Source organism: Coffea arabica, chromosome 1c, assembly GCF_036785885.1.
Source record: "Coffea arabica cultivar ET-39 chromosome 1c, Coffea Arabica ET-39 HiFi, whole genome shotgun sequence".
In the NCBI taxonomy this organism is placed as follows: Eukaryota; Viridiplantae; Streptophyta; class Magnoliopsida; order Gentianales; family Rubiaceae; genus Coffea; species Coffea arabica.
The window spans coordinates 52,305,941-52,326,484 of NC_092310.1; the positions used below are offsets into that span (position 1 = coordinate 52,305,941).

At 36.8% G+C, this 20,544-nt stretch overlaps 2 protein-coding genes across 12 annotated transcripts; both read left to right on the forward strand.

Annotated features, from left to right (window-relative positions):
* The first annotated feature begins 3,122 nt into the window (after positions 1-3,122).
* On the forward strand, positions 3,123-8,027 carry LOC113727577 (E3 ubiquitin-protein ligase WAV3-like). Of its 2 annotated transcripts, none has more exons than XM_027245353.2 (2): positions 3,123-3,721; positions 5,686-8,027. In XM_027245353.2, exons 1-2 carry the CDS (start codon positions 3,467-3,469, stop codon positions 7,624-7,626), a joined length of 2,196 nt encoding a protein of 731 aa, XP_027101154.2. In that variant the 5' UTR covers positions 3,123-3,466; the 3' UTR covers positions 7,627-8,027. The 2 variants fall into 2 exon arrangements, with proteins under 2 accessions (XP_027101154.2, XP_071933029.1); XM_072076928.1 differs by lacking the exon at positions 3,123-3,721 and adding an exon at positions 3,750-4,152.
* A 1,210-nt stretch (positions 8,028-9,237) lies between these two features.
* Positions 9,238-19,294, forward strand: LOC113720653 (receptor-like serine/threonine-protein kinase NCRK). 10 transcript variants are annotated; one of them, XM_027245358.2, is made up of 11 exons: positions 9,238-9,784; positions 12,604-12,677; positions 12,934-13,033; positions 13,314-13,439; positions 14,057-14,173; positions 15,815-16,102; positions 16,279-16,520; positions 16,656-16,952; positions 17,165-17,401; positions 17,560-17,752; positions 18,862-19,294. In XM_027245358.2, the coding sequence occupies exons 3-11, from the start codon at positions 12,964-12,966 to the stop codon at positions 18,954-18,956; spliced, it is 1,665 nt and encodes a 554-aa protein (XP_027101159.1). In that variant the 5' UTR covers positions 9,238-9,784; positions 12,604-12,677; positions 12,934-12,963; the 3' UTR covers positions 18,957-19,294. The 10 variants fall into 10 exon arrangements, with proteins under 10 accessions (XP_027101159.1, XP_027101160.1, XP_027101161.1 ...); XM_027245359.2 differs by lacking the exon at positions 18,862-19,294 and adding an exon at positions 18,605-18,806 and having other exon boundaries at positions 9,239-9,784; positions 17,560-17,787; XM_027245360.2 differs by having other exon boundaries at positions 9,240-9,784; positions 17,560-17,787.
* Positions 19,295-20,544: the final 1,250 nt, after the last annotated feature.

Genomic DNA, 20,544 nt, shown 5'->3' on the forward strand with positions numbered 1-20,544 from the left:
GTCTACTGATAAGGGGGGGAAAAAAAAAGGTTCATAAGATTGGAGCTGAAGAAGACAGCCATTACAAGCGTAGAATAGTGGTTTGCAACGAGACACGTTTCCGTTTTTCTTTTCTTGATAATGAGCAAAAATCTTTGCTCGAATGGAATTTACCAAAACTGCAACCAACGTTCACACGCACCCTATCCGATCCTCACCAAACCAATACCGCTCCTCAACTACTGATGTAAACCTACTGTCATCCATCATGATGAAGAGGGAGGGACCTGGCGATTTAAGTCAAAGCAAATACCAAAAATAATTTGTTCAAAAGGGCATTGAGCATTCTTGAAAATGACTCCATCATCATCTTCTCATCCAAATATCGGTAGTCAACTACTAGTAATTGATTGGGGGCTCTAATCCTGTGCTGCTAGCTGCCGAGAAGAAAGAGCACTTTTTGATTCTTTTAGCAAAAGCACTGCTGCTGCTGTGATGAGAGGTGACTTTTCGCAACAGATCGCCAAGCGCATGCAGGATTAATTCATGCGTATGAAAGAGCAGTTGATCTTCGAGAAGTCGTCTTTCTTGAACAAGACTATAGTAGTATCTTTAATTCGCATAATATGTTGATTAACTGTTGATTAATTGATTAAGTAAGAAGCATTTCGTGCTCGCATGAACTTCTTCTTTTGGTTGTTCTATTTAATAGGGTCATGCCAAGGGCAATAGGCGGCCTTGATTTAGTAGAATATGGTCGAACCAATAATGTCAATATTATTGTTGTTTTGCATATCATTTTTATCTGTCTTTTCTATATGGATTACTGAATTTAGTCATACCTTTTTTTTTGGTTGTTTTCATTAAATATATATATATATATATATATATATTCAATGGGTCTTGAATAATAGACCAATCATTAATTTCATGATAACGGTTGTTTTCCCGTTTCCTATCAGCTACTGAGCACAGACGGCAAGTTATCGTGGTCTTCCTTTACATTTAAAGTTAATACAAGTGTTTAACGCGCCGTTTGGCTTGAAAGAAAGGAAGGAAATGAGAGGATTCAAGTGCAACAGAAAAAGGAGAGTAGAGGAGATCAGAGTCGGTCCGTCTTGTTTGGATTACATAGGAAAAAAAGGAAAGGAAACCATCATGCATTAGTTACCTTTTTTATCCATAATTTAAAAGTTCAGTTTATAAATGCATAATAGATTTTTTAGAAAATTATAAAATTTTCATTGATCTTAATGTCATTTCCCTCTGTTTCTATCGATTTTTGGACAGAAAACAGGTTGACAAAAAATAATTAAATTTTATCCCTCCCAATACCTTTCCCTGCTCAAAAATTAATTCAAACATCACAAATCTTTATCCCATCATCTCCTTTCCCTCAAATTCCTTCGAGACAAACCGTGCCTAAGTCATCTGGAGAGCAATAGCAGTAGTGTTTTTAATTCATGGGGGTGGTCCAATGTCCCTACATTTTGTACTGGATTAGTTTACCAGTCTCATGTGGCTTCATATGTGTTTTTCTTTATGTTTGAATAGCAAATGACTTCAAAAGTCAAAGTGAATTAGAAATAAAATATCATAAACACATTACCATTTTTTCTATTGTGTAGTCAATTTGGGATATTACAAGACATTGGCCGATTACCTATTAATGAAGCACATTTGCCAAATTATTGCAAATCATTTTCAACACGTTATTATCGCGAGATAAGAACGTTTTTACCATGTTTGTTCTTTAGGGCCTAATTAAGTTGGACATATGTATTTGTCAAATGTCAATTTTCTTGTGCTTTGCTCACCGCTACTGGTTTGACTGTGGTTTTACGTCATACAATTTAACAAGTGAGAACATGAAAAAAGAATGTTGTGTCCAATTTAAGATGTCACATAAAATTAATAAGGGAAATGTTATCCACGCTCCGTTATTTGCACTCTCACTATTTATTTTATCATATAATCTAACAAATAAAAACTATATGATCGGAATGACAACATGAGCGTGATTAACAAATATAAGAGTGTAAATAGCATTTTTTTCAATTAATATTAATAATAGGACTCGTAGATCTTAGCTTTGAATCAGAATTGACAAATACAACTTCGAGCTCAAAATTAGAACTTTGATGCCATTTTGATAAATGTTTTTAGACATTTAAACATTATATGAATCTTGTATACACTGAGAGTACATAAACTATCACGGTTGGATGTGTGACAATTAGTTTAAATTTGAATTTGACACCTAGATTTATACATGTGTTGTACAAGTATATATAAGATGAACTTTTTAAACATTTAACCAACATGAATACAACAATTATGATCAGAGTAAAAGGTAGTTCAAAAAAAAAAAAAAAGAAAAAAGAAAAAAATGTATTTAAAGAATTTTGTGAAATTTTTTTTCTAATTAATATGTTTACATAGTCCAAAGATACTCAAGTTTACCCAAAGTGAAATTCGACACTACTGTAACTCTTACCCAAAGTTATAACAGTGTGACAGCGGCACATCAGCTAATTAGTACTGATCAGAGTAGTACTCATATGTATGTAATAATTTCTTCATCAACCAAATTTTAGTCTTTTACCCACAAACCAAAACCATCCAAACCAACTCTGATTCTGACCTGAAAACGGCTAAAACCAACCCATCTTATTCAACGGAGACTTATGGCACTCTCGGAAATTAACCCAAAAAACAAGGGCAAATGCAGAACGTAGGTATCTAAAAAGGCCAGAAGCCACGTAAGACGTTTGCAACCTCCCACAAAGGTCAAACCATATCCCTGCTATGACCTAGCCGCCAATCCCAAGAAAGCTAGCACTTGTTTTCCAAAGCTACCCCCATCCATCCACCAATGAGTTCCTTTTCGTTAAATTTTTTGTCCACATAATTAGTAGCAGTGTCTCAAGTGAATTTATACAGTACATACTTCAAAAAAATCATCCACTTATGAATTTATGATTTACCTCTCTTACCCAAAAAAAAAAAAAAAGAAATTGATAGTAGTTAATAGTATTAGATTATAAAACTTTTGGTTCTAGTTGTTAGGTGGTTATTTATTTTTCACTTTTGGATATGAAATTAACTAAATTCGTCCCATTGCAACTAGGTCGTTGTCGGGTGTACCAATGAGAACTTTATATAGTCGTAAACAAATGGTTTTGTCCAATATTAAAGCTATTGGGTTCCGTGTTCAAAGATACAACACCACTAAATCCAAGACCAAGAGGAGGAGCTGTTCTACATGTGTTGTGTGTGCAAGTAGAAAACGGCAAAAGCTGACCCAGGAAACGCTCAAAGATCATCAGAACGCATCTCAGGATTTGCATTTCATAACCTCTCCTGCAAACCCATTTGAGATTTGCTCCAATGATAGCCTAGAGAGAAAGATATAGATATATTTGGTATATGTTGTTTGTTATGCATATTTTCTGGATTTAGGTGGCGGGATTCTTGAGGTGGATCAATGGGGAGTAAATGGAGGAAAGCCAAGTTGGCTTTAGGAACGAAAATGTGCCTGCATGTTCCCAGAACAACTGAGGAACCCTCACCGGCGCCGGCGCTGGCGCTAGCACCCACTTCTGCCGGCAGATTTTCCGACGCTGTCTCGTTGTCTCCGACTCCTCACAGGGGGTCTAATTGCCGCTTGGATATGCCCACCACGCCTGTCCCTTCTTCTTCCGGCCTCCGCCTCCCCAAGCACTCCTCCAAATCTTCCAAGGTTCCCTTCATATTGCATAACATTTTAATATGTAGCATGGTTACTTGTTTATACAAGCTTGTAAATGTTAAATTACGTATAAGCAGAAATATGAGCGCGATTTAATCAAATTTGGAAGAGTAGGAAAGAAAAAAAAACGATCTTGACTTTTTGTTTGCTACTTATTATAGGAGATGAGGTTTGAGTGTTGAGCAGTATGTCTTGTTTGTTTAATCAAATCTTAGTTTGTTGGATAAATTAGCGGAAAGTGCCTAGTGTTTGTTATTTGAGCCTGCAATAATAGTGCTAAATTATATTTTCTCCGAATTATCAGATCTTTTTTGATTGATATAATTCACATTGCATCTTTGATCTTTCCTCAGGATGTTTGGCTTTGTTATTGATGAATTTGAACATTCGGATATACTAATAAATATGTTAACTACTAAATGGTAAGTATATTCTTTACTTCTTTTACTTTTATCTGATGAGTTTGTCGACTGGGATGGTTGTGGGTTGTGATTGTCACGTGGGGTAGGAGGAACAAGGTTTGATAATGGTGATAATAGCTACTACGCGAAATGGAGGCAAAATGAATTGCGATGGGAATGGGATAATAATAATGTGATGTGGTGGGGATAAAGTGGGGGAGTATCTTTTGAGGACCATTGTCCTCTGGCCTTACAATAAAAGGGAAGAAATAGTATTATCTTTCCTTTTATTCCCTCTTCTTCTTGGAGGTGACAGTGCTTTGTCTGGTCAGCAACTGCACTGTTTCACACACATGACAAATACCAATTTTGTTTGCCATCTATTCACCTCTTTTGATGGCACAGATCAACCCAAAAAAAGCCCCGTGGACCGTTGATTGACAACTTTTTTGGAAATAATTTACATAAAAGTGAGGTTGGGGGATGGGAAAGAAAGGAAATCTAACCATGACTAATGATATCAAATTACTTCTTTTGATAATTAATACATGTGCTTGAGAAAATTTTTTTTTGACCTCTTTTTGTTGCCTTGGTGGCTTGCATAGTCAGACTTAAGACTTTCCCCCGTTAATTACCCTCTAAATTGAAAAGTTGGTTTTGGGTTTTCCCCAATTTTTTCATGAGTTGACCGCCTAATATTTACTTTACTTGTTGCTAAATGACTTTGACATGCAATGATTCGGAATGGCGGAATTATCAACACAAAAAAGGAGGAAAGCCATATTGTATCTGCTGTTCTTTTGTCTTTGATAAACTAATATTGTAAAAATGTGGCTGCGCTTTAGTGCCATTACTGCATCGCTTTTGAAATTTTTATAGCTCATCTTTTGAGACTGTTCGTCTTTGTCATAAAGTTTTCTTTTCTTATTATAAACTTTACCTTTTGTGCTTCCTCCGAACTGAATTTCCTGAGGAAATCCTGAAAAATATTCATTAGGGCATATGGGGTTTTTGTTTCTGAATGCACTTTGGTCCTTTCTGAGGTTTAAATTCTTAGGTCTAAGGGCTCCCGCTTTTGGAATTCTTTCCCTAGTAACAAATTAGCCAAAAGAAAAGTTTGGAAATCAGTTGTTATAATTTTTATAAGCAATATGAATTGGTTGGCATTTATGCTGAGATTCTTCCATTTTTTGTTGATTCAATGTCATGGACAGATGGGTGTGTATAGCAATCAAATTTAGGTAGAGGACCTTAGGTCTTTTCTTCCTGCTCAATTGCAGTTGATAATTTGGACCAAGTTTACTGTTAGAAAATCAGTGACGTTAATGTCATGAGAGTCCACTTGTTCTCAGAAATATTTGCAATGGCAATCAGCAGTAAGTGCATCTTAAATGTGATCAAGAATCTTGCTGGGTACTGTTGATCAATGAAATTGCAGCAAGATGCACAAATTTACATTTATCTGTTCAGATTCAAGTGTTGTACCACAGTAGTTCATAACTGTGGATCCTTTATATGGGCCTATTTTTACCTGCATTTCATGGTTTGTTGCAGAAAAACTGTGCTATATGCTTGAACTCGATGAAAGCTGGCCAGGGCCATGCAATTTTCACAGCTGAATGCTCTCACTCATTCCACTTCCATTGTATCACATCTAATGTAAAACACGGAAACCAAATTTGTCCCATTTGCCGAGCAAAGTGGAAGGAAATCCCTTTTCAGAGTCCTGCTATTGAGGTTACTCGTGGAAGGACGAGGATTAACAATGTATCATTGCCCCAAAATGATCCTTGGGTGACTGTTTTAAGACGACTGCCTCCTCCACGAGTGGATACCAGCAGACATGTTTCTTCACTTTTTCAGACTACGGAGCCAAGTGTATTTGATGATGATGAAATCATTCATTACCAACCTGAAACCATGGAAAATAACTCATCCTTAAATGATCTAATAGCTGACAATTCTGCTGGAGCAATTGATCTGAAAACGTATCCAGAAGTGTCTGCCATTTCAAAACAAGCATGGCATAGTAATTTCACAATTCTAATACATCTCAAAGCTCCTCATACTATTGTCCCAAAGCAAGTTGGGGTAGATCAATGTGGCTCACAAATGGTGCCTCAGCATTCTCGAGTTCCTGTTGATCTGGTTACAGTGCTTGATGTTAGTGGTAGCATGGCAGGTACAAAGCTTGCTTTGCTCAAAAGAGCTATGGGGTTCGTGATTCAAAATCTAGGGCCTTCTGACAGGCTTTCAATAGTAGCCTTTTCCTCCACTGCTCGCCGTGTCTTTCCACTTCACAGGATGACCGACACCGGAAGACAAGAAGCTTTACAAGCAGTTAATTCACTGAGTTCAAATGGTGGGACAAACATTGCTGAGGGCCTAAAGAAGGGCGCCAAGGTGATGACCGACCGTAAGTCTAAAAATCCTGTTAGCAGTATAATGCTACTGTCTGATGGACAAGACACGTACAGTTTGAGCAGTCCTGGTGCAGCGAATAGCCGAACTAATTACCAATTCTTGCTCCCAGTTTCCATGCATCGTGGTAGTGGTGCCTACAGCCACATACCTGTCCACACTTTTGGATTTGGTGCTGATCATGATGCTGTCGCAATGCATTCAGTCGCTGAAACGTCTGGGGGAACATTTTCTTTCATAGAAGCAGAAGATGTGATTCAAGATGCTTTTGCTCAATGTATTGGTGGCCTTTTGAGTGTTGTGGTGCAGGAATTGCTAGTGCAGGTGGAGTGCATCCACCCCAGATTGCGATTGAGTTCAATAAAAGCAGGAAGTTACAAAACCAGTTTGATATCTAATGAAAGGATTGGGTCTATTGAAGTCGGAGATTTATATGCTGATGAAGAAAGAGATTTTCTAGTAACCACGGATATTCCAGTTGATAAATCAAGTGATGAGATGTCACTGGTAAAGATCAAGTGTGTTTATAAGGACCCTGTATCAAAAGAGTTAGTAACTGCGAATCATGCTGCTGAGGTCAAAATTCTGAGGCCTGAAACAACAGGACAACTTGTGGTGTCAATGGAGGTGGACAAGCAGCGAAACAGGCTCCGATCAGCAGAGGCAATGGCAGAAGCAAGAGCTGCTGCTGAGGGTGGCGATTTAGCAGCTGCCGTGTCTGTGCTGGAGCATTGTCGTAAACAGTTAGCAGATTCTGTCTCTCACAAAGCTGGAGATAGATTATGTATTGCATTGGATGCTGAGTTGAGGGAAATGCAAGAGAGAATGGCAGATCGCCAAATTTATGAAACTTCTGGCAGGGCCTATGTTTTGTCAGGACTAAGCTCACACTCGTGGCAAAGGGCGACAGCCCGCGGCGACTCCACAGATAGTACAAGCCTGGTGCAGGCTTACCAAACTCCGTCGATGGTGGACATGGTTAGCAGGTCTCAAACGATGTTAATTGGGAGTCCATCTCCACGACGTTCACTTAGGCCAGTACGATCATTTCCTGCTCGACCAATACCAAGGTGATTCTTTGGGCCCTGCTGGGAAAAAGCTTTCCTCAAGGGTGTAGATTTTCCTTAAAATGCACGTTATTTTGGTTCTGCATTTTGCTTTCAGTTTTGGGATGGTGGGAGCTAACTTGAAGAGAGAGAGATAGAGAGGGAGAGAGAGAGTTTTGGATGTTTACAAGGTGATGGGTATACTTCAATGTTGGTTGTACATGAATAAAGAAATGGGAAAGCTGGTGTATTTGGTTTCTCAGAATTGGTTGGAAAGGGAGAGTTCACAAGGTTTGATTAAATGGTCTGTATATAAGGAGATTTTGTTGCTTTTCTCCTCGGGGAGGAATGCAGGGGTATAGCCTTTTCTAATTGTGGGAATACAGGTTATTATTCTTCACTCATTATATAAATATCTTCTCTTGATTCTTCGGACGTGTCTACATTAGAAGAAGAAGAAAAAAAAAATTCTTTTTCCGGAGTTATTTACTTTTGCCTTTGGCATTCTTTGTTGGCTAAGCGCCTATGTGGATGCTGCAAAAGAACTTAAAAAAGAATGCTAGTTAGATTGGTGGAGTGTGCCTAAAGTGGATGCTGCAAAATCTGTCATTATTCGTAATACAATTGCGTGGCTTTGGAGATAAGAATCGCAGGCTATTTGCAGCTTTCAACAAGCCCTTGGCACCTTAAATTTGTTTTTGAGCCTTCCAGGCGGCTGTTTTGGGGGAATTCCTGCTGTGCTTACTCACTTCACATTTGATTTTACCCAGAATCAAGCTCTGTGGTACTAGCGAAACTGGAAAAATAGGTAGCAATAATTGTGAGATTATATATATATATATATATAACTCTAAAAAAGCACATTCATTCCGAGTCGTAATATCAGATCTGGATCAGTTCTTCCTGTGTTCGTATTGGCCAATGATCCGAACAAAGGGTATCTTAATCAACTGATACTGCTATAGAACAAACAAACAAGATCGTGTTTGATAGTATAAAATTGAATTTGAAATCAATTCGTTCAAAATCCATTCATATAAAATTCCTCTACTTGTACACTACCACGGATCAACTCTGCAGCCTCCAGGCTGCATGTACGTGCTCTGTTCTAGTGGCGGAGCCAGAAAAAATTCTTAGCAAGAGTAAAAAAATAATATTAAACTTTTTTACTTACTCTTTTTTCTAGTTTTTTATGCAAAAAATTATTCCCCAATAAGTTAAAATGAAAAGATTTTTTTAAACTCATTTCAAATGAAATTTTGTGATTCACGTATCATTTTAGAATATTAGATAAATCAATTTAAAAGATCACATAATTCTTTCATTTACTTTATAAAAAAACTCTGAAGTCACATTTGAAATTATATCAAAGTTTTATTAATAATGTAGGAATATAAGGGGAGGAAGTGCGGCCCGTGCCCCGTCTTAAATCCGCCACTGCTCTGTACCGTACCAAAATACTACTCCCTGCTGTGTTGCTCTAGAGCGGTCCCAGCCCCTTAGGGTACGGGATCACTTTTTGACCGTCCAAAAACGAAATCCATTCGAGAAACAACAAAATCCAACGCCAGGAGCCCCCATTAATTAATCATTTCAAAGAACCAAAAAATTTGGCTCATCCATCGGGAGACTCTCCAATACTTTGCCGACGTGGCATTACCCAGTGGGTCCCCAAAATCAGATCACCGCAAAAGCGGCAGCTCCCGCCCGCTCCCTTAGCTCAACTCCACCTCAGCCCTTGGTCACTGGGATGCTGAGCTGAAACTGAAAGTGAAATCCCTCTCACCACGCTACCGTTACGTCCTCACTCTTCTGTCGTCTTCTTCTCTCTCGTCTCGACCTCCGACTGTAACTTTGCTTTCAGCTGCCAAATGGAATTCCTCCGTTCGGCATTCCGTTTATAAATACACTTCACTTCTCTGTCTGTCATTTTTCATCTCTCTCCCTCTCTCTCTATCCCCGTTTCTATTTTCTGGAATATTTCTTGAGTTTTTTTTTAAATTTTTTTCCTGATGCCATTCTTCAGCTGAATTTTTTCACACACTCACACACTGAAGCGCTCTCGTTTCATTCTCGTCTTCGGCACTGAAGCTCAGAGCTCGTCTTCGGTGGGCATATGCAAGTAAAGAGATTGAACAGTGAAAGCGCTGATATTTCGGATTTCGAATTCTGTTTTATCGCCGGATGTAAGTTCGTAATCTTGAATTTCATTTTTGTATGACTGAGGTATTTTTACTTGCTCCTCCTTCTTCTTCTTCTTTTCCTTTATTTTTGTAAAAAAAAAAAAAATTAGTAGTTGAAGAATAATTGGCGAAGCTCGTTGCCTTTTTTTTTTTTGGGGGGGGGGGGGGGTTCAACGGGACTGTGACGTGGCGGCTAATAATTAGCAATGTGCTTTTCTTTTATAGTGTGATTAATAATAATAATGCGGCTTCGTTAATCAATTTTCGATTTGAAAATTCCGTCTAAAAGTAGCGGTGGTGCATTAAATTTGCGCTTTAAAGATGTGACGGTAGACGTTAACGTGGTTTATTATGGATACCATAATGATCACAATCTAATAAAGTACTATTATAAAAGAGCTTGAATGATTGCTAGTAAAATTAGTTTCAGCTGCCTTCGTTTGCAGATATTTTGAGCAATTAATTTGGTAATCCAGTTTGCTTTCCAAAGTAATGTCGTGGACTTCAGCTCCTTAATTGCCAAGGTCCTAGGCCACTGATGATCGACAGCACATTTTTCCTTTCTTTTTTTTTTTTGCCCCTTTTTCTCCTAGTCCGTTTTATGTAAAGTCAAAAAACGGCATCCTCCTATGCATTTTTTTTTGGGAGGGGAGTGGGGTGGGGTGTAGCATTTTCCTATGCTATTCCATAATTTAGTCGTTTTTTTTGGGTGTTTCTGTGTGTAAAAGGACAAATTTCAAGAGTTGCATTAAGCAACAATTATTCATGGTTCCTATTCAACTGGTCATTTTAGTGGGATGGTAACCCCTTAATTGAAAACGGCCACATTTTCCAACAGTAGATTGGAATTGACTCACTAGCTGACGATGTATAGGTTCTTTTAATAGCTGTTATCATTATCACGATTTTGGTAGATGAGGTGGTGGATCCCTTTGAATGTTAATTATTCTATCTCAAATTATTGCAGGGGAGTATGATCGGCATCAGGTCATTGACCTTTTTATCCAATAATAATAATAATAATAATAACAGTAAAAGCTAAACAAGAGTCCTTGGACAACATCTCAGTCTAGCCATGTTTCACTCTACAGCCGACACTAGAGGTCGTAGGACCCTGCCATAAACAAACAATTCAAGTCTTTTTCGCACGTCATCTACTCACTCTAAAGATCAAACCAAAAACGCAAAATTAGTCTGGAGTAGTTACAATCGTGCGTTGATGTCCCTCCTTACAGAGTATTATGTCTTTGAAGCTAAGTCTTTTCTAACCGTTGGGGTATACGTACAAATGATTGCCTGTTCTAATATTTGAAATCTTCCCTTTTCAAGCTTAAAATCGCTGAAGCCAAAAGATAAGAACTTACAGGATCTTGATATACTAATAGATTATGAGGTTTTAATTATTTTATTGGTTTTATGTTTTAGTCTTTAGTGATATTGTTGAGGGTCCCTTTCACAGTTGAAAAAGAGTTGCTTTCATGGCATTTGATTACTGGAGAAAGGTGTATTAAAGTAGTAACACATATACTTTTCTTTGTTATCTGGTTTCTAGGGGACTTTTACAGATACCCCTCAGTCTTTGTCTTGTATATCTATTGAAAGATGTCTCTTTTGTATACCCTTTTTTTCGAAAGCTTATGTTGTATCTTCTATCTTTGATGGGCTTGGTCATCATTGAGTGACGACTTCCAAAGAACCTTGAATGCCGTGTTGCAACTATGAAGTCTTGTGATGATAAAGTTTGATCTTGCTCCATAGCTTCGACCGTACATTAGTGATCACAGCATTACAAGTTATTTGACTGCGTAATGTTAGATGACTTCCTAGATGATACTCATTCAAGTCTGAAAAGCTTGAGAGTTTTAAACCAATTGTGGTACAACTTTTGCTTTGTTAATCTCCTCCTGCTTTTAAGATATAATCAATTGCTCCAGAGTTGGAAACACAATTGTTCCAAGCTGAGTATTTTATGAAATTTGCAATTAAAGCATTGTATTTATCTTTCAGTATTGTATTTCATCTTGCAGGTAATTTTCTCTAGTATGTTTGCTTCATCTACATAGGATTTAAATGTAGAATGTTAGAGCCTGATTTTAAGTTCTTTTACAAGAAAACCACTATGTAGATGTAGAACTAGCTTCTGACTTAGATCAAACCAATGCTGTTAACGTGTTGCAAAAGTGCAAGATAGCAGTAAAAATGTTTCAGAATGCACGTTAAGCAAAAAGTGTATTTGGTGGCCAACCATGTTTAGTTGTTCCTACATGTAACATAGACTTTAGTGCTTGTTTATTTTCATGTACTGTTTTGGAAAAATATTTCTTTGCCTCTGTTGATGGCTTTTGTCTCCATCTAGTTCGTAAATCTTCTTTTTCTCTTGTTCATAATTTTAATTGATTTGACCTTCATTAAATTCTGAATCTCTATGAGTTTAGTTAATTAAATGTTGCTTTGACATGGATATAAAGCTTTCACTTGCTATCTTGAAGTGTTTAGAGCTTTATATCTCTGTCTATCGGTTGAAATTCTTTATATCAGTGGAATTTCATCCTTTATAAGCTACTGGATAGCTGTTATTTTGTTGGTGATTATGGACAAGATAGTAAGTGAATATCAGCTTAATGTGGATTGGTTCTTTGAGATAACTACTCTCTCTCTCTCTCTCTCTCTAAGCTCAACTTCCCACCCTCTCCTATATCATGAGTACGCTCACGTAATATATAAATGCATTGATTCTGAATTCTTGACACTGTAAAGGCATATCTTTTCAAGAGTTAGTGATGGATATTCTACCTAAAACTTAGCGATTTAATTTTTTTCAGAATAATGAAGATGTGCTCCATAGTCATCCGGCAATCAAGAGATTGACTTGAAATTTAAAGTGTGCCAAGTGAATGTGAGTTTTCTTTTTCCATCTTTTCAGACTAGTTGAATTCTGTAATCTGTGAAAAGAATTGCTTGAGATCAATTGTTCATATAGTATCCATGCTAAATATGATGATTTAGATATATACAGATGAAAAACAATCTCTTTCTCCTTCTGTTTCTCTCTGTGGATTCAAATATTTTCATGGTGTTTCACCAGAAAGCAATTGATTATTCTGAACTAACAAAATTTCCAGTATCTTATCCTTCCTCTTCCATCCTCCCAGTGCAAGAAGTACGCAAGTTGGACTGGGAAAATGAGGCTACAAGTGGAAAGAGTTCTTCTTTGTCTGATTAATCTGGTTTGGATTCAGCAAGGTTTTTCTGGTTCGTATTTAGCTGTATAGTACTGCTTGATCAATTCTTCACATCCATTGAGTGAGAACTCAAAAAGGCCGAGTAGAGTTCTGCAATTATGTCATTGCCATGAAATTAAAAGGCTAATTTCTTTTTCTGCTGTAACTTGTAGTACTTGAATTATCATGATAGGGTGGTAATTTGCGAAGACAAGTGCACATTTTCTTGTTTGGGAGGTCCATGTGTTAGGAGTCTTTGTATGGACAACATTTCTGAAAAAGATATGCTTATCATTCTTTGCATTTCTCAGTGGTAGATGGATATCCAAATACATCTGAAACAAGCAACTGGACATGCAGCTGTTCTACTAATGACCAAAGCAATCTGACTTTTGCTGTCCCCACAAGCTGCTATTCATCTTGTGACTGCAATCCCGGTATGTTGCTGGTCCTATCAGCACAAAAACTTTTTTTTAACAAGTAAAATTTGGCAAGACTTTTCAGAGGATAAATGATAAAAAAAAAAAAGTGAAGTATTTGTTTTTGCGCGTTATAGCTAGACCTGAATACATCACCATCTGTTCCGAATTGGGGGAGATATGTTTTATGCTTGGAAATATCTTTTGTTAAACATACAGGAGGACTGGTCAAATACTTAACGTTAGTTTCATCTTCAACCACCAATCTGTAGATGTAGCAACACTTTAATGTTAATAAAGAATACTTGTGTTTGTGAGGTTTCATTGTCTCAAATACATCGTAACATGTTTATTCTTCTTGAAGAAATTGTCATGTGCTGACAAGTTGAATTCAAAGGAATGCTTAACCTCTAAAGACAATGAATGGCTATGACCTTGTTTGAATTTTCGATGCAGGGAGATTTAAGTTTTCAGAAACTAAAGAGAATTTTGCTAATTTATGCATTTGATATTGGACTTTGTACATGGGTTTGAAGTCTAAAATTTGTATATCTAATGCCATGAATTTAAAATTGTTTATATCTACAGAATATCTTTGTAGAAAATGTGATCTGAGTTCTATTGTTTTAGTGCAGCTACAGGAGGCTCTGGTGAAAACAGATGGATGTGTCTATGTGCGTCAGATGGTCTGCCTAAAGTGGCTACTGGAAACAATTACACCAGCTGTTTTTCTGTATGCAAGTGCAGTTCTGGTATTTTGCTTTTCCAAGCCATCTTGAAGTATTAGAGCAAACCACTACAAAATGTTCAAATTTCTCTTCACAAAATTGTCCATTAGCAGAACTTAGGCAATGCCAACTCAACCTTCACATCTACATTAGCTTTTGTATGACCAGTATGTTCTTTTTTGGCATTATGATAAAGTACAAATGTATCCTCAATCATCTAAGATTCCGTTTGATAAAGCTGAATTTGAATTCTGAAGTCTGAATTCTGAAATCTGAATACTGAAATAATTAATTTACTGAATTTTAAGCACTGAAAAGAAATATATGAATGTATGAATTTTAATGCTGAATATATTTATACTGTTTGATAAACATTCATAACTAAATACTTAATAAGTTAAATTTAACAATTTTGCCCTTATATCTTTTCATCCAAAAAAGAAATAGAACCTATGATTTAATTAGCTTAAAATTTTTAGGTATGAAAATGACAATATTTTTTTTAAATCAAATTAATAAAAAAGATGAAATATATTATATGATGAGTATGGAGAATATGTGAAAGTCATTAAAAAGGTAGAAAAGAGAAATAGAAAGTCATTAGATAGAGAATATTAAGTTGTTTAATTAGATAGAAATTTTGAATATAATTAATAAACAAGAGTAGATTTGGTAGATAAGATAAGAGAGTGAAGTAATTCTATTGATTCTTATTAGAATTAAGCATTCAGTTAGGATTCTTGTGCTGAAAAAATACACACAAGTTCAGCACTACTTAACAAATTCAGCAAATGGATTTTCATTTATCAAATACTCAAAACATCTGAATGTCTGAAAAAGTTCAGATTCAGCATTTTTTTATGTTATCAAACAGACCCTAAGTCATATGATTCATATCAGTTATCTTGAGCACCTCCTGTAGTGTAACTCCAAATAGGCAAATTACCTGAGGTGTGAGTAGTACACAAGCTTGAGCCAATGGCATTGTAGCATTTTGAGCAAGTTCTTTTGGCTCTGGTCCTGCCAGCAGGAAATGTCTCTCTGTTTATGACCAAAACTATCCCAGTCATGTTAAGCATATAGTATATCAGAGGCAGCCTTTGATTACGCCTGTAGAAACAGCTGTACATGGTGGTCCTGGAGTTAGAACTATAGAAATTCTTTGTGCTGTGGTCTGCCTTGAGTCTACTACCATACAGTCTATGAGTTGCTTTAATTCCAAGGCTGTCTATTTTTGCACAGGGCTATGCATTGTTAGAGTTCCATCCAGCAAGTTTATAATTGTTGAATAAGTATTTGTGTTGAAGTTCAAGAAACCACTTAGTTTCTTCTCAATGATATTATGAACAGAATGGTCTTTCAATTGCATCAGTAGATTGAAGAACCTTAACATTGCATAGTGTCAAGGATTCCAGCTTCTGCACTCTTTACTAGAAAAGAGTACATCCTTCATTTTTCTCGCAAAGAGTTCAATTTCCTGTGTATGTTGTTGAAAATTTGGAGTATCTCTTTTACCCCAAAACTTCAGGGGGGATAAATAGAGAGGATGTAAACTGGATCTATCTATTCTTGATGATGCTATTGACGTTTTATGATTGATATGTTTTAGTTTTCACAAAGTAGTTAATCTAATTTGTACTAATTACTCTTTAATTGTGTTATAAGGGGCTTGGATTGAAGAGCAGTCTTCGAAGAAGCGGATCACCAGCAAAGTTCTCATAATTATTCTCTTAATATGCATTACACTGACAACTCTAGCTTTTGTAGCTTCATTATTGTGCTACATCTATCGAAAGGATAAATGGCATACCCATCGATCATTATTCTCATCAGATAAACAATCATCAGATAAACAAACAAGTTGTAACAGTGCCACCAGCTTAATCAGCCAAGGGGCTTCTTACTTTCCAACATACGGAGGCTTATTTAGTACCCGGGTTAAATCTACAGCAGGTCAATGAAAATTTTTATTCTAGTTGTTTTCTTAAAGGAGCTTAAGTTAATTGTATGATTAGCAATATTGTCAATTAGTAACAATTTCAATATAGAATACCAATTCAGGTAGAGTTGGATCTTCTGTCATCTGACATCGTTTTCACTTTTTTGTGCTATATCTTTGCTTTCTCTAGGATGCTTTCCTAAGGCGTCATTGCTATTGAGAAACAAGTCTGGGGCATTGCAAGGAACAATCACAGAGTTCTCCTATTCTGAATTGGAAAGTGCAACAAACAAGTTTTCTGATTCTCATTTGATTGGAGTCGGAGGAAGCAGCCATGTATACCATGGCCATCTCAAGGACGGTAAAGTTGTGGCAATAAAGCGAATGAAAACTCTGGTGGGATCTGATGCAGAATCCATATTCCTCACAGAGGTAATATTTCAAACTGCTAATAATATCACCACATGTGGAATTTACTGTGATGCTAACCGATTAGGTAATAGATAATAAGATGTAGTATTATGTATACACAGTAGTTTTAAATTTTAAACACATTTTTCTGTGCAGATAGAACTGATAGCAAGACTGCATCATTGTCATGTGGTCCCTTTGCTTGGCTACTGCTCAGAACGCCGAGGAAAACATGCAGAAAGGCTGCTTGTGTTTGAGTATATGTCCAATGGTAACCTGAGAGAGTGTCTGGATGGGGCTTCAGGAAATTGTTTGGATTGGGGTACTCGTGTCACAATTGCTCTTGGAGCTGCAAGGGGCTTGGAGTATCTTCATGAAGCAGCTGCACCAAGAATATTGCACAGAGATGTCAAATCCACAAATGTACTCTTGGACAAGAATTGGAGAGCAAAGGTCTGTAACCAGTCAAAATATGCACTGCAAATTGAAAAGCAAGATACAAAAGATTGCCATGCAACTAGACTTCGTCAACCTAAAATTTTCTTTTTCATGCAGGAGTTAATCAAGCTGATGATTGTTAATGTCTAAATATATCTGATTTTGGTTCAAACGAAAATCTTTCTTTTTTTTCAATCTACCTGTTGACATATTAATATTTGTCACAGATCACCGATCTTGGTATGGCAAAGCAGCTTCACAGTGATGGAATTCCCAGCTGTCCCAGCTCGCCAGCAAAAATGCAGGGTACTTTTGGCTACTTTGCTCCAGAGTATGCAATTGTTGGAAGAGCTTCTCTTAAGTCAGACGTTTTCAGTTTTGGGGTGGTTCTACTTGAATTGATTAGTGGACGGCAGCCCATCCAGAAATCTGATAGTAAAGGGGAAGAGAGCCTTGTGATATGGGTATGGATTATTTGGACAAGTTATCTATGGAAAAAACTTGCCAAAAATTTATGCCTACAAATTGCAAGATAATAGTTAGTTAGAAACTAAAGCTTCGAAATGCAATGAGATCCATTTAATTAGAGGTGCTGGTTTTTACATTTTTGACCTTATTACAGGCGACACCTCGATTGCTAGACAGTAGGCGGGTGACCTCAGAGTTGCCAGACCCACGTTTGAAAGGGACCTTCAATGAAGAAGAGATGCAGATTATGGCTTATTTAGCCAAGGAGTGCCTGTTATTGGATCCTGATTCTCGACCAACCATGAGTGAAGTGGTCCAAATTCTTTCTACTATTGCACCAGAGAAATGTAAGAGAAAGAACATGTCTGTACAATTATTTCAGGTATCAATACTCGGAAACTATTACAGTTCATGATGCTTACCGTATAGCTATGAAATGACATTGGTTCATGATACTCCAGGTTTTGCACATTTAGGACTTTTAACATGATAATTAGATCGTTCTCTATGTACCATCAAGTGACAGTTTGATTCATTTTATCAAATTTGATGTGGAAAGAATGAAATACTAAGAAAGAATTCAAATTTGATGAAATTTGCCCATCACCACATCAAACTTATTGGTCTAGACAAGCCTAAACGAAAATGAGACTAGTATTTCCAAACTTGTTTGGAGTCTTAATGATCTTGAAAATTGTGTTCAAGTTTGGCTCAAGTATTTTCTTGTACTGAGCCACGCTCTAGTTGAGCTCAGGTAGCTTAGCCCTTTTATATGTACATTGGTGGTTGTTTACTCAACTGAGCTCGGCCGAACTTGCCAGGCTTGGTTCATTGAGTTGATAAACCAACTTGAACTAGCAGTTATTGAGTAGAACTCTAGTTGCGGACCAAGGATATTCATCTTTCATATAAATAAAAATTAATATGTCAGCAAGAATTTCCAATAAGGCAACATTTTGGCTTTTGGTTATAATTGTTCACCAGAATGTCTCATTGTAAACCAACTTGTAAAGCATTCAAATAACCATCTTAAACCTTTTCCCACCTTTTCTTATATCCTAAAATGCTGTATGCTTTCTTCTTCGTAATTTGTTAGCAATGGCACTCCCCTGAGTATGCATGAAACATAAAATCTCAGTACAACAACCTGATGCTTCCACATTATCTTTTAAAACCTAAACAAATTCCTGGCTTGGTAGATTGACACATTCTACCTTGCATCTTTCACATTTTATGCAGAGCTCATTTAGCGGTGTCAAGGGAAGTGGATCCATAAACAAACTTACTTTTGATCCTGTTGAGAACGAGGAGATAAAGCACATAATGTTGGATAAAAATCTAGGTGGAGAGTCATTTGCTCTAGACGTCAGCTCTAAACCATGTCTTGAAGAGTATGAGAAAGTAGCAGATCCTGTTTCTGTTGAGTACATAGAGAAATTGATTCTTCTATCATCAGGTGCTAGAAGTTGGCATTCGCAAGAGGATGAAGCAGTGGACTTAACTGAACCCCGTTATGAATCATTCTGTATGTCCAATGTCAATGTCCAGTAACTGCATTTGCACGATGCAGTTGGAAACTGCAACAAACAGCAGATGCTTATCAGTAGGTCTCCATAGTGAAATATATGCTGTTTCACTCGATGGTAAGGAGCTCTGATTGCGGTCTGGTTTCATTTTTCCTGGAAAATCAGATGTTTGTCAGATTATCTTACTGGTAATTCATTTCTTTATTTTTTCATAGAGTTCAATGTAAATACCTTGTTAGAGGCGCTCTTTAAGTGTTTTCTTTATAGATGTAATATCAAACTTGTACAGAAACCTCTTGAATTTCATGTCCATAAAATTTTAAAACTTGGGGGCATTATTGGTGTCCACGGCAATTTCTTCCATTGCTGCCGTCAGTCTCTATCGAATGGCTAGCTTACCTCTTGATTATACGTGTTTCCCATTTTTTAAGGTATTCTGGACGAAGCAGGATTGCTCTTTCACTAGTATTGGTTTCAACCGTTTTTCTATTGTTTTAGCTTCAGCGGTACTTAGAAAGTACAATAACAGAAGATCTCCATTCTTCAACGTTGTGGTTACTGGTTAGAAATTTTATCATGTGCAATTTATGGCTCACAAGACACTCTATGGTCGTGGCATAACTCGGTTTCCAGTTTGCCCAACTTTGAATTTTTTTCTGCAGCTTCTGTAACAAAGATTGGCAATTCCTGAAGCTCAATCTAGATGAGATAAGGGGCCAGATCTCTCAGAGGAATTCTCCTGAATATTCATCAGAAATTACAAGCTGAAAGGCTCAAGTAGTACTTGCTGCTGATAAGATGAAAGATCTCGTGTAAAATTCACGCGAGACAATTCCACTATCCTGCATTTTGGGTGGAAATCAAAGCCCTGTTGTTCAATGTTATGTTCGAACAAGAGACAACTTCACTTCCATTGTAATCAGGAAAAACGTAAGGGGACTGGATCCGCTGCCTCAAACTTCTTTAATTTGGAAAAAATGCACAAGGGACCCATAGAGACAAAATGAGCTGTGGATACACAATTTTTTGATCCACATCAACTTGTCAGGAAAACCCAGTAAACTAGTTGAAGCAACAGATAAATATACCAGTAAACTAGTTGAAGCAAGATCGGATCACGATAGAAAAATATCAACTAAACGTGAGAAAAGGTAATAGTAGGATAAGAGATGAAATTTGGAATCCCAAAAACATTATAGTGTACACCCTGAAATTTAAGGAACAGATAGCATAGCAACGATGGTAAACCCCGAAGCGAGCATAAATCAAAGAAAGGGATGGTCGAAAAACAAGAATAGGGTAGCATGGCGATTTGCCTCATGGGTATCAATTGGGCTTTCTGAAGCAAAGTGTTGGCAAGTCCAAATTCAACCTACAAATTATATTAGTTTTCGGACTTTAGGCTTTTGAGTTTCGTTCACAAATTAACAAGTTCATACTCAACTCACACTATTATATGAATTTCAAATTCAAATCGGACTCATAATTAAATATATAACTATATATGATATATATTTTATAACTATGAATTACTACAAATTTATATATAAATTATTAACATTTTGTCATAATATGATTATAAATTATAGATATTACAATATTATATATATATA